At 43.3% G+C, this 14,585-nt stretch overlaps 1 protein-coding gene across 1 annotated transcript in view; it reads right to left on the minus strand.

Moving 5' to 3' along the window:
• The window catches only part of LOC308301112 (nesprin-2-like), a gene marked incomplete at its 5' end in the record, with an annotated part of 93,378 nt that extends 79,400 nt beyond the window's left edge, over positions 1-13,978 (minus strand). The window contains 18 exons of the mRNA XM_080745008.1: positions 408-575; positions 2,185-2,429; positions 2,856-3,330; positions 3,933-4,062; positions 4,290-4,426; positions 4,940-5,278; positions 5,716-5,880; positions 6,364-6,679; positions 7,476-7,681; positions 8,620-8,823; positions 9,246-9,347; positions 9,790-9,957; positions 10,037-10,195; positions 10,360-10,510; positions 11,722-12,671; positions 13,308-13,458; positions 13,740-13,900; positions 13,958-13,978. Coding sequence (XP_080601134.1) covers positions 408-575; positions 2,185-2,429; positions 2,856-3,330; positions 3,933-4,062; positions 4,290-4,426; positions 4,940-5,278; positions 5,716-5,880; positions 6,364-6,679; positions 7,476-7,681; positions 8,620-8,823; positions 9,246-9,347; positions 9,790-9,957; positions 10,037-10,195; positions 10,360-10,510; positions 11,722-12,671; positions 13,308-13,458; positions 13,740-13,900; positions 13,958-13,978 — 4,248 coding nt within the window. The remainder of the gene's footprint in view (positions 1-407; positions 576-2,184; positions 2,430-2,855; positions 3,331-3,932; positions 4,063-4,289; positions 4,427-4,939; positions 5,279-5,715; positions 5,881-6,363; positions 6,680-7,475; positions 7,682-8,619; positions 8,824-9,245; positions 9,348-9,789; positions 9,958-10,036; positions 10,196-10,359; positions 10,511-11,721; positions 12,672-13,307; positions 13,459-13,739; positions 13,901-13,957) is intronic.
• Between the last annotated feature and the right edge of the window lie 607 nt (positions 13,979-14,585).

The following is a 14,585-nucleotide window of genomic DNA, read 5'->3' on the forward strand; positions in this document are numbered from 1 at the left end:
TGCAGTTATAATGGGTCTTTCAATCCATTTATGGAAACAAATGCAAACTCAGGAACTGTGAGTTTATAGTTTAGAGTAAAACATTGTCATTCTTGTTTTAACAAGAGGAGCTCTGAAGAACCTTTTCTTGTACCGAGTGCACCGGGTCAACCCAGGGACTGAAATACTTGAAATTCAAGTCAAAGACAGTTATACAATAGTTCTCTAATCAAGCCTCTCTCGTCTCTCTCTCCGTCTCTCTGGAGGTCCTCTATGAACTGCTGATGCATTGTGGAAAAAGAATCATGTTGTTAACATGCTCCGACACAGCCCGTGAGTCAGCCCTCGGGAACAAACGTCTCCTAAATTCTAACCCAGTAAAAAACCTAACCTGCCTGCCTCTAAAAGCCACCTGATGCAATACTCACGCTCGTGATGTCGCTTTTCTCCACCAACCCCTGGATTTCAGACAGGATGCCCAGCATGATGGAGGACTGCTGTTTGGAGGACTCTGTTGATCCACCTGCTCTCGCTCCGGCCCCCGAATCAGACATCGCCTCGGCCGTCCTGCCCTCGACTTCCACTCCTTCTTGGTTCTGCGGGAACGCAGATAAACGCGCCAAAAAATAAGGGTGGTGTCACATTTTTGTTGCCTCGTTTCTTTCCCATGTTTGGCACGAGATAATAACAAGGCTTCCTGTCCTCTCCTTGGTCTCAGTGAACGCTAGTGAGCAAGCAGACTGCAGCCCGGCGAGTCAGTGTAGCTATTAACACAGGAATGTGCCTGAGTAGGGCGGGCGCTGTCTGCCCTGAGGGCGAAAGGCCCAGATCCTGACTTAAAAAAAAGAATACCCTACTCTGCCAAATCGGGATATGACTGATTTATTAGTGTTTGTTTAGGTTATGTGGGTACAGACACCTGAAATATCAGGACAACCATAGCATCAGTACATAGGAATTGGGGATGTGCCTTATAAAAACGTTGCAAGAAGCACCCGAGGCGTGCCTTAGAGCTGAATGGGTGGAGGTAGACAGGGAAGGTATTGGAGGTGGATTCTGCACTGGCAGGTGACTGATGTGCTGTGACATCATGAGAAAGTATCTGTAAAAACAAACATTTACATTCTCGTATATGAGCTTGCCATTGTACATTCCTGTGGCAAACTTTTAACAGAAACCAATGTCGCTGCAGTTCAAAGCGTTCACTAGTGTTGGTATGCATTCAGTTTAGAAATAGATTATGTTTGTATATAGATGATGTTTCATCCGGAATTGTTACACAAGAACACATTCAGAGCCCATGTAATGTTACATGCCATGGCAAACCCTTTTTACCTAGTGAGTGTAAACTGTGTACCGATAACTGATAGCCTTATATCATTGTAGCTCAGTCTAATTCTGAACTTTGCAGATTTAATGATGGCATGATCTTTTTTTTTTTAAATAAGCAGCTCAGGTTTGTTAGTCAAAATGTCAGGAAATCTTTACAGCAGGCTGCAGGAACCACCTACAAATGTTTCACTCTACATAAACAAACTTTAGCCTCAAGCTGAGTTGAAAGGTAAATGCCTAAATGTAAAGGGAAGAGCAGTCGTACAGGTGTGATTCATGCTAGCAAGGACAATAGGTTGTCTCTCCTCGCCTGTCTCCCACCATCAGTCAAACGCACTTTTCAGTAACGCCCCTCTAAACCTGTAATATCACAGATGTGCTTTCGCTCAAACAAAGTGTAGGAGACATATATGACTTAAATGCTAAGTCTGCTGTTTTATTATTGACGTGAACGTATGCACATTGCTTCACAGCTTGCGCACTGGTAGTTGGTGGTGGGCGTACTCATGGCATTCACCTGGGCACTAGTAGTGTGGGAAATGGACAGAGAGGGGGTGAGCGTGGGAGCCGACAATTTCTGTTGACCGTCAAATAGTCACAAAGATAACGCAATAACATCCACGTTTAGTTTCTAATAGTTTGCTGGGAACTGTTGTAGCCAAATTTAAACGTGTTTGTGTAAAAAATGTCCAAGTGCAAGTATTGGAGTGGACCTGGATTCTTGTGCGTGTGTGTCATCCGGTGTCTCTTACTCTCATATTTAGCTCCTGGCGGCTTTTTTGAACAACCTAGAATTACAGCCACAATACAAAGGATTTTCAAAGAATAAAGAAGATATAAAAGATATTCATAGAACAAAACAGAATGTTTTACCTCTCCCTGCGTTCCCTCAGTGGATGCTACCTCCAGCGCTGCATGCAATTCCAGTTCCCCTCCAGCTTCTGGAAACTTGAGGTTGTCCTGAATTTCTCCTGGCGTGTGGTTGTTTGCAGTGTCAATGCATTCAGTGTCAGCGCTATTGTCTGCATACGCCTTGTCTTCCATTCCTGTGTCTACTACATGCATGCTCTCTGTCTGTAAGGCGTCAGTAGCCATGTCCTGCTGCGTGGCAGATACACCTGTACTGTGAGTGCACAGGAGCTGTGTTTGCATTAAGGAATCCCCCTTGAGCATTGTTTGCCCTGGGCCATCCACGGCACACACGACTGAGCTCTCTGCCTGTTTGTCTTTTATGTGACAGAAGTCAGTCATTGCTTCACTTGTGATACCTGGACAGGTTACTGCATGCACTGATCCAGCGGGATCTGTGTCAGTGAGCTCAGACGCAGTGACACGGCCATCTGATTTGGGAATCATCAATCCATCACTGCCTGCAGACTCAGGGCTTTTGCAGAGATGGCTTTTCACTTCTGTGCATGTGTGTATTTGAGACCCTGTAAACATTATTTCCATTAATCGAGACACCTTTGACTTCTGCACGGCTTTGTTCGATTCACCGTCCGTTGTTGTAGCGAGGGTCCTGCACCTACTGTTATTTGACAAACTGTGCGTGGCCGTGGATGTCTTCTCAAAGCGCTCTCCGCAGCTCTCACCCTGCTTAACATCTTCTGGCTGACACTGAGGCACTTCCAACACTATTGTAAACACTTTATTTGACGATGCTTTTGAGTCATCGCTGCATTTGTCTCCCTCATAGGAATGGACAGTTAACTTTGTTCTGGTCTCTGGTTCTTGTGTGTTTGACTCCAACTCTGATATGTCTGTAAGTTCAACATCTGCATCCACATCTGCAGAGACAGGTACACAGACAGGCTGCGCTTTCAGCACCGGCTCCACGCCACCGTCAGCCTCTTGGTTCACCACACAGGGTGTGACATCAGCATGTTTACAAAGAGCATCGGAGGCGCCTTTCTGCAATTTCTTTGTGCGTTTCTTCCCCAGACAGTTGACAAGGAACTCTCGTTGTGAGATCACCCATTGCACGGATTGTTGAAGCTGCAGTCCAATGTCAACATCTACCTGTGATGGAGAACACATACAGGGTGATTTGTAGAAATGCTAAAACTGAAAGTTCACAATTGTTGAAAGAAAGTTGAAAACATAAATCTAGTAAAGGTACTCTACAGTAACCTGATGGCAACAAAGCAATCCCATTATTATACAGTAAGATCCAGTAGAAGAGCGTTAATTTAACTCTGAGACAATTAATGTAAACAAATGGATCTGTATATTTGGTTACATTTGCACACTCTTAGTTCGAAATGGATATACGTATATGTTTACATTTGTATTTGATTTCATTTCATTTTAAAGAAAGTCTACAGTAAGTACAATTTGTATATATGGTCATTTGTGTGCAATGACCCAAGATATTGTTGAGGAGCAGACATTGTTGAGGATCAACCTAATAACATTCATAGATCATGTTAAATCATCAACAATAATGAACCCTAGCATCCTTATACTGGGGCAAACATTCAAACAAAAATAGCTGATCTACAAGCTAACCCTCAATCTGAGATTAGTTGTAGCCTATTGCATCAGGGACCCCCTGATTGTACAGGCACATTGTACCTGTACAATGTGCATAAAGGCTAAGTGGATGAATGGGTGAGTCTCACCTGTGTGGGCTTTGATGTACTGGATTTCACCATTTGGTTCCATTGCTCTAGCCGGCTGATAGCTTCTCTAACTCCGTTGGCTATGTTCTCGGCAGTCTCTTGCTTCTTCTGAAGAATGTAGGACAGAATACTGGACATGGACACCAGGTGAGACAGAACAACAGGATGGAACAGTGGTATAGTAAGCAGGGTTATACAGTATTTGAAAACAATTGCATCCAACAAATAACAAAGCGTTTTCTATTCAACTATTGTTATGTGGATGATCACACATTCTATGGGGATGATCACACATGTAGCATGCAAAAACATGCTATGAAGCGAGGTGGAAGATTAAGGAGTATTATTTCACTGTACCTGTCATGTTCTTTGGCAAGTGCATCAGCAGTCAAAGTCCCATCTGCAGGAAGCATTTCTTCTGAGACCTTCGACCCTCCTGGGTTTTGCAGGTGAGAGAGCTTCGCTGTAAGCTCCTTCAAGTTGCTCTCATAGTCCTGGGAAAGAAAACATTTCCCACTTGGTACTGATATTTTATATATACCCCTCTCTCTCTGTGTGTGCGTGCATGTACAGTACTGTACATACTGTATGTGTAGATAGGCATATTAGATGGACAGAAACCTTTTTGTCTAATGGTGCATTATAAAGGTCTTAATTGCTACCATTATCATATCAATTAAAGAGAAGAGGGTCGCACTCACAAACAGTGTGTGATGCTGGATAGGCGAAACGCCTGTGGCATCTTGTGAGGCATATGGAACAAGAACAGTTTGATTTGATTTTGGAGTGTTTTTTATTTCTGACTGCGACTGCTCTTTGATTTATTGAACAGTTGATTGGGATAACACACACACACACACACACACACACACACACACACACGCACACACACACACACACACACACACACACACACACACACACACACACACACACACACACACACACACACACACACACACACACACGGTCAGAGCGTGATGGTTCTGAAAGAGAAACAAATTTACCTTTATCACATCCCACTGCTGTTTCAGTCTGTTGATGTCCCCAATCATGTCATCATTTTCGTCCAGTTTTGCCAAACTGTCAGCCAACTCTTTTAGCTTCTCTTGTAAGCAGGAAGTGTTATCTCTAAATCGGTTGTCTCCTGGGGCCATGTTCTCTTTAATCCACGCCAACTTCTCTTTGATGCTGTTCTCCAGCACAACCTTTTGGGTTTGAAGGGTACTAACTTGCTTGGAGATGACCGCTTGGGCTTCAGCTGTTGAACTTGCCAAGAGAGAGTCCTTCAGAGAAACAATATGAAGAAAGTCCTTCTCTGCGTTTCCCATTTCTTGGAGTAAAGCCTGCAAAGAGAGGTAGAACTGTAGTTCGAATGTCTTCTATTGGATGGGATTAAGACATACAGTACAGTACTGTAGGGAAAGAGCGATACGCAGCAGAGATTTTCAAAGTGTGGGGCCCCAAGGGAGGCAATTTTGGATTGGAGAGGAAAGTGAATGTGAATAAAATGTCATATCAAATTCAATTCATGACAAATAAAGGCAGTCCCTATTTAAGGCACATCATTAGTGTCAACATTTTCAAAAACCTACCCAACAGCGTGATGCAACATTGGCACATTGGCTTTTGGGAGTTTGGGAATATACAGTAGAACAAAATAATAGACAGCAGACATGATGCAAAGATATGATCTAAATCGTCTCAAGGTTTATAAAAAACACAATGTGCACAAAAAAAACACAATTGCCAAAGTGACAACTTTCTGGGACGTACACCTCACCTCCAAAGGCTTTAAATTTCTGTAATCTCCAGCTGAGCCTTGTTGCTGTGTGTCCAATGTGGACATCCTTTCCTGCAGAGATGTTACAACACTGTAACAGTCCTGTAACAACCGGCCACAGCATTCTTCTTCATACGTGCCTTGCTCAAGTGTCAAACACACACCCTGTTGGATAATGAAACAATTAGTAGGCCTATAGATACCAGGGTGACAAAACAACAACTGTATTTTGCACTTGTCTAGCACCTTTCCAGAGGCTACAGTAAAGCACAATAAGCATAAAGCATAATAGGTACAAGGTACATACAGTACGTACACAACATAAGTTCAGAAAAGTAAACATACAAACAGTGGTTGATATTGATATGTACAGTATACACAGAAGTATACCACAGATATAATGAGATGCCACATAGGCCAATGGGACCGAATGTCAAGGCATCCCTGCAGCCATATCCCAGCTTGACATAATCCCCACTGCAAGATATGTAAGTATCTGAGACTAGAAACTTTTTTAACCTTTTATAATAATTGCTGTCTATGTAAGATAAGGTGAGGGGTACAATGCATGTCGTTACTTAAAACTCAGCAACCTCCAATTATTACTTTAACATTGCCAATTTAATCAAATCACATGAAATGACTCACATTGAGTTGTGCTTCCAACGTAGACTGACAGGTCATCAGTGCAGCCCAAGAGGAATCCTCCCATATTGGGTCATGGGTTCGCTGTGCGAGTTCCCTCCCCTGTTCAGCCAGAGTAGCAAGAGACAATCCAAGGGATTTAGCCTCTTCCAGCAGGTCCTGGGCCTGGCGGCTGGCCTGTCTGCGCTCGCCACTCCCAGGCCAGGGGAACAGGGTGGGCAGCTGGGCTGTTTGCTGCTGTAGAGTTTCCATCTTATTGTGGGCCTCTCGTCTTTGAGACAGGTAAGAGGATGCCAGCTCCGGCTCAGCTTGAAGTGCACTGCACCGAACGAGAAACAGGTTTTACCATTTAACAGGATTGTTCAAAAGGATGTAGCCACTGCTACTATCAAACATATAATTTTGCGAATGTCTGTCTGTCTGTCTGTCTGTCTGTCTGAGTGAGTGTCTGTCTGAGTGAGTGTCTGTCTGTCTGTCACAGCGTTTCTCCTCAGTGGCTGGAGCAATTGATCTGAAATCGCATCACCATTAGCATATGAACACACCTGACATAACTGTGAAGCCCGTTTGTCACTTTCACAAATCATATGCTGTATATTAGCATTTTTATGGTGTATCTATATCTATTCTGCATCTAGCATGAGGCATATCTATTCTGCATCTAGCATGAGGCAACATGTTTAACCAGCTGTGTGTTTACGGGTATTTCTTACATTGATGCTCCTACATATTATCATGCAAGCACCAGTTTAAGTTACTTTCCATCCCTCATATACTGTGTGCACAGTGCACACCCCATAACCCACACACTGCACATCATTTCAGAGCTCATATCTTTGAACGGGTAAGGGCTAGTAAACATAATACATGTTGATATTGACATTGACAGGGTTGTCGGGGGATTCATATCCCGTCATCCCGTTGATTTAACATCCTTCAATTATTCTCTTATTATCATAATTTTATTTTGCATATCATATTTCAACAACAATGCATTGATAAATGAGAAAATAAATAAAGTATAGGTTATGTATTTATGAATACATACGTTTTTTTTTTTCATAATACGATTGTTTTGAATTCAGACTCAATCCGACATAAAACTTTACCATTACCTGTTGAGGGACTCCACATCCCTGTCTATCTGTTTCTCAGTCTGGGACAGAAGCTGTCGGGTGACGCCGACTCCCTCTTGCAGCCGCATGCCTTCCTCAGCCAGATGCTGGAGGCTTTCTGGGCCGGCTAAGCGGGCCATGAGACTCAGGTCCTCCAGGAGGCCTTCAGCCTCCTCTTCCTGCCTCTCCATCTGGACACAGAGAGCCTGTATCGGGAGAGAATGTATGGGACCTTATGGGAGGAACTGTACTGTTGTACATGCTGTACATAAGTAATGGACAGTCAATTTTAATTTGTCAAACACATTCAGCCAATCAATCCTTATACAAAGCACATAAAGGTATGACACTTTCTACATTACTTTAGGGCTGCAAGTCTTCATAATTTTCTTAACGATTATTCTATTGATGACTTTTGTTGTATAGTCGAAAAGCAAGTTTTATTTATATATTTATAATTTGTTTCATTTTTAATATTTCAATGAATGGGAGTGAAATAATTCGATCTTTTTATAATCGACTAATGATTAGTCTGATTAACAACTTATTTTAGACTTGTGTCATACAGAAATAGTGAAAGTACCCAATCTACAACTCAAGCATTATGACACATTGAGTGCTTATCCAGCAAGCACGGTCAGGACCTGGACCAATCAATTAAAACCATGACTAGTCAGATCTAGCCTAGAATATCACCAGATTTCAACCAACATAAATCCTGCCCACGAAAACGGACGTCCTGGATTAATCAGAGAGGGTCTGATCGAGGCCAGATAAATATCATAACTAGTCAGATATGTCCCAGAATATAACCTTAGATGCTCATATTTCAAATTTTCAATTAACATTACAAACAATAACAATAATCCTGTCATACAAAAACGTTCATATGACGTCCTGGTAATGACGTCAAAATCATCCCCATATGGGCTGTGATCTCGCCTAGTTCTGAACGTCACCGGAGTCACCGGAGGACCTTCGTCATCATGACGTCATTTGGCTTGCAGGGTATAGATCAGCTATTTTCACTACAAATTCCCCCCCCCCCCCCCCCCCAAAAAAAAATCGATTATTATTTATTAAATTGATAATCAATTAAATAGATCAGATCAATTCACTGTTGCACCCCTGGTACACTCCTTACTTGAATTTGTGAACGAGCGGTCAGGACGTCTGAGGCACTGAGGTTAGCCAGTGAGTCCTGCATCTGCTGCAGAGTGCGCTGGCACTCAGCCATCCTGGTGAGGACCTGGCCCTTAGCGGCTGCCAGTTGCCTGTAAACATCCTCTGCTTCAGAGAAGAGCTCCTTCACCTCCTCCATCCACTTTTTCATCTGGCTCTCCACCACCTGGATCAAAACCACACATGAGTAATCTGTATCTATCATAGCAGAGAGTAGAGTACAAAAGGTTGAAGAAGCTTTTTTGATCCAAAGTGGAAATCCACTTTAAAGGAGTATCCCTTTATTTCCAGCCACCAACATGAAAAGGCCTAATTTGCAAGTGAAAAAAATATTTTCTTTTTCATATAATTTCTGTTGATTGGCACTATATAGTATATGGATATCTCCACAATAAGTGGTTGAATTTGACAATAGTATATTTGTATTACAAATAGGTTTTGAAAATGTTTAATATAATTTTATCAGGTAAAATACTAACTACTCCAAATATTTTGACACCAAAGAAATGTCAAAACATTTGAGAGCAATCATTGATATCGTTATTACAATATTCAGAGAAAACGCTGCAATATAAGCCTCACGTGTACCTGTAGTTCGAGGGGTGGTTCTGTGCTTAGAAGCAGTGATTGGATTTCAGCAGCTCTGCGGTGGAATCTCTCTACACTCTCCTCTTGGGCCAGGAGCTCATTCTGACAACACAATACGTGTAGTATTTGTTTAATAAAATGGGAACTTTGAAAAATACACCACGTTAGTTCCATATTGATCCAAGCCGAATCACAATCAATTGATTGATCATTAAAAAATGGTATCAATCAATCGATTGAAAATGCACGTGACCCAAGTGGTCAGATGGCTGTAGCCTCGTAAACCAGGCTCCACAGTCCACCTGCCTTCTGATTCCTGAAAGGAGAGTCTGGTTTACGAGGCTAAGATGGCTGGACCGAGAACACTTTGGAGACTTTCAAGTGGGACCTGATCCACAAAAGGTTGCGGGAACTGTGTTCTTGTGAAAATGATGATGTATCACGTTGGGAATGACCAATGGAAATGGCCCTTTAACAATCAGAGAAACATAATTATTGTTCAGGCGACCTGCAGTCCTCAGAACCCACACTCATATCTGTTTACCTGGAAGGTTATGACTTCCTCATCAGTCTGAAAGGGGGGAGTCTGAGCAAATGCTTCCATCTTATTGGCGGCCCAGCTCTCCACATCCCTCCCCAGTTGGAGCAGCCCCTCCCACAGGGCCAGGCCTCTGTGTTGATTATCCAGATGGGAGTCTGTTCTCTCGGTGACCTGCGATGATAGAAGTCACGTCTGAATTCATACACACTGTGAAAAGTGGGAAAAACGGTACAGTTAAGATCATAATTACATCCAGCCAGCGGTCCATGAGGGTATCAGCTTCCCCCTCAAATGTGACAGTGGTGCATTCTGGGATCTGTTTAAGATGACACTGCAGCTGTCTACAGATGTTACGGAAGTCTTCTATTCTGCCCCCGAGAACATGTAGTTCTGCCTTGGAGTCCTGGACCTGATAAATCACACAAACCAGGAGAGTACACATGTGAATATGAATGACTAACTACGGAGGCAACAGTTAATCTATCTTTGGTGTGGAGGGGAAAAGTGTGGACCAAGTACAGAGTAAAAGTATTAATTTATAGAGGTTTTAAGTGGTTAACGGAGAATAGATGCCTTGTCATGGAGTCTCTGCAGGTTGTCTTTGCCCATGTAGGAGGCCTGTTCACTGATAGCTTTCTCTGCTCTCTGCAACGTGGAGCTCAGCTCACTCCCAACCGCCTGAAATCTCTTCAGCAACTCCTCTAGGACACGACACTGATCCAACCTGTGTGTTGATCACCACCATGCACACACACATACCGGTACGTATGCACGCGCACACACAGACACACACAGACACAAAATAAAAGCACAAAATATACATCACAATGTGATAAAATACAACAACAACATGCATGCTACCAATATGTCTGTTAAGCACCTGTGCTTCATTTCTGCTCTGTAAAGCACTTTGAGCTGCATGTCATGTCATGAAAGGTGCTATACAAATAAAGTTTATTATTATGGTAATGAAACATCAGATATTGAAAAATGTATTATTATGCTGTTGACTGCACATACACGCACGCATACACAAGCGCACACACACACACACACACACACACACACACACACACACACACACACACACACACACACACACACACACACACACACACACACACACACACACACACACACACACACACACACACACACACTCCTATGTATGTCTATCAATTACCTTTCTGTTACCACTGTCTGAGTTTCATCAAATAGAGCCTCCATCTCATTCATGTGTGTGACATCAGCAGTGGCAGCTGATTGAGAAGATGCATCAAGCAGGTACAGCAGTTCAGAACGCTGGCCAGCCAGACGGCTCTCCAACTCTGTCAAGGCACGCATCCTGCAAAAGAAGGACCGTTTTTGTCTCCCTGTGATTATGCACAACAGAGTCAACCGCCAAAGCTGCAGAAGCAGGTGTGCTGAGAACTGAAGGGGGACTCATACTTAATTGCATGCTCGAGTCACACACTGAAAATGCATTGTGAGCTTGTAGATCAGCTATCATTGGTGCGGGACAAAGTAAAGATCAGGCATGAGGTTGCATGTGAATTGCTCTTCTGTCCGTCTCGCCTGGGGCAGGCATCCTAGCAACTTTAAAACGCTTAAAAAAAGCTTTAAAATGCTATTACAGAGGGCTCAGATGAACAGCACATATTCACTTTTGTTATAAGCTACGAAGTATATTCAACTGCCTATGTTATTGTAATAGTAGGTTTCATTACTATTTTTAAGAAGGTAAAAAAACACTCAAATTTCTCAAGAAAATAAAGAATATTATTTAACCACTATACTGTACAGTAAAGCCATAATGTACTGTATCTATTACAGTATAATATATGCAGTATTATTTATATATATCAAGTATACTATTTTGGGTTATCCATTATGTAGCTATTACAATATCTATCATACCATATATCAATCATTTACCTCTGCTGAACTGCATGGAGGGTTGGTTCTTTTAAGCCCAGCTCCCCTGTTGCTCCCTGGATCTCCCTCAGCAGCCGTAGGAAGTTGAACCTCCTCTGAACTGCACTACTCTTCGTCTCTTCTCCCTCCTTCTTTCCCTGGCTGCTCCTTCTTCTTCGTCGTCTCTGGTCTTTGGACCCAGAGCTCTGGTCCTGGGCCCTCCGTCTTCCACCCCTGTCTTCTGCCTCCTCCTGTCTCGGCACTTCCTCTTTCCCCAGTTCCTTTGTCTCCTTGTCCTGTTCACCCGACTTACACCTCTCAGGCTCCAGACCTGAACCCAGTTCCAACCCACTGTGAGAATGAGGGGTCTCTTCCTGCGTTTGGCCCTGCCCACTACAAACTCTATTAATGTCAGTCTTTATAAGGCCGCTCTCTTGGTTCAACACGTTTAACTTCACCTTCGACCCCACCCTCACCTCCTGCGATCTTCCCGAAACACACAACTCTTTATTCTGGTCCTCCGTGCTTCTGCTCAGCTCTCCACACATCTCGTCAAGTCTCTGGACCAACGACGCCACCACATCCTCACACGTCACTGTGGCTCTGTCCATGGTCAACGTCATCCCTGTAGCCTTTAGCAAGCCGTCCACTCTAACAGCATCCTCCCCAGCCATCTGGAATCTCTGCTGGGCTGCAGCCTGGACAACCTCATCTCCCTGCCTGCTGCTGGGCTCCCCGAGAGCTTGGATCTCAGCCTGGCCCTGCCTCACTCCGGCCAGGAAGCAGTCCAGGGCATGAAGTGCCGACCGAACCTTCTTCAGATGCTCTCTGAGATGTCGGAGACGAGGGAATCTGCTGTGGATAGCATGTCCAAGGAGTGAAGGAGTTGTGGCGTCCAGCCCTTCCTTTTCCTCCTCAGCAGCTTTTCCAGACAGCTTACTCATTTCAGCCTCCAGTCTGAGATCCATTTCCTGGGTAATAGAATCAAGGATTAAAACATGAATGAATGAAGGAATGAATGAATGCATGAATGAATGAATGAATGAATGAATGTGTGATTGTTTGTAAACTAGGTAATGGCTCCTGAACTGGTGCCTAAGCTCTGCATCCGTGAGGTGAGGTCACCCAAACTTAGCAATACGGTATAACTGTCTCTAACCTGACAAACATGGCTGGACCTCAACAGCGGGAAGAGCTCAATTGATGAAAAGGTCTGACTGAGTCACAGACTATATGGACGATGAAATTATACCACTGCTCTGCCGACTGATTGCTGGCATTTTCCCCTTGCCAATTCAAAATGTAACTTTCAAAATGATGAAGTGCAGAAACAGGTTCCTAGTACTGTACGTCATCAGGGGCTGTTTATAGCATATCCACTTCAATGATCCCCTGTGTCATCAGAAGGCCTTTACAGGGGGTCCTTTTAGCTCATTCCATACTTTATTGCACATTAAGTGGAATATTTTGCTGCTCCTGAAAATATAATTTAATATCCTGATGGAAAACGTCATCTCTCATCTCTACTGTGTTTGGCCCTTGTTTGCACACTGCATGGGCAAGATACTGATGGTTCAGGAGCCACTGCCTAAATACTCATGACATACCTTTAAGTCATTTACTGCTTTTGAGTCAGCCAAGGACAAAGATGAGATGTCCACAGGCTCTCTGCTGATGTGGTCGAGCTTCTCTGTGATCAGCTTCATCTGACAATCTGATGCTTCCATCAGGTCAATAGTGGTGTCACAGGATGCCATTCTACAAAGAAACACATATTTTACTTTTAGTCCAAACCTCGTGAAATGATCTGCTATTATACTGCCAAGTATTATGAATATAATAAACCATATTTGTCCTTTTAATAGGGAATTCCCATGACATTTTGAACCCTGTATCATAGCGTATACTTATAGCAACACATACATACATAGATGATAATAACAAGCCATGGTGTTTGTAATTAGTAATATGCAGGCACAAAACAATAAAAACTAATGCCTTAATTGCTTAAGAGCACTCCTCAACCATGTGGACTGCACCTGTTCTGCAGACAGATCTGTTGGCTCCTCCACTGCTGAAGGAGCTGTGTCTTGTCCCTCTCCACCCCACCCTTGTCCTCCAGCAGGTAGGCCAACTGGGAGAGCTGGGCATACTGGAGCTCAAATTCAAACCATAGCTCCTCTGTCTCCTGTTTCAGAGTCTGTCAAGGAGAAACACAGACACGCAAAAACTGTCATCAATACAAGTCACAGAGTACAGTTCCAGAGAGCTGGAACATTTGTACATTTGATCCGTCAATGCTAGGAGGGTTGCTGCTGAAACTGGCCTGCAGGTTTTGGAGCTGGTTCTGAAGTGTAGAGACACTGACTGGGTCTGGGATGGTCTCAGCAGTCTGCAGGAGCTGTCTGTTGCGTTCAAGTTTAGAGTGAAATGCTAAACTGCTGTCTTGGTACCTGTGGTATAATAAAAAGGTGGTACACAGTCACTCCTTGTGATCTTTACCCCAAACATTATAGGTCTTAAAAAGAACCAATCCAGAGGGAGCAGAAGACTCTCACCTGTGATACCATGCTATAATCTCACATATGGCTTTATTTATCTTTATTTTATTGTCTGTAACAAGGTACAAGGTACAAGTCGAACTTGTATTTGTTCAGCGTGATAAAACCAGGGCCTACAGATAATACACACAAACATCCTCATAAAACATCATATTGCTAAACCACATCACTGGATACAAACCATTAGGAGGGCTAAACGTATCCATGTGACTTTTTAAACACGTGTCATAACTATTTTGAACATGCATACTCCAGTGATGGTTTGAAAGTATTTGCTTAATATGTGGCTCTGCCAGTGCACAGGCCATATTATGCTCATTGTAA

Source organism: Nannobrachium achirus (assembly GCF_963921795.1).
Source record: "Nannobrachium achirus genome assembly, chromosome: 16".
Classification (NCBI taxonomy): Eukaryota; Metazoa; Chordata; class Actinopteri; order Myctophiformes; family Myctophidae; genus Nannobrachium; species Nannobrachium achirus.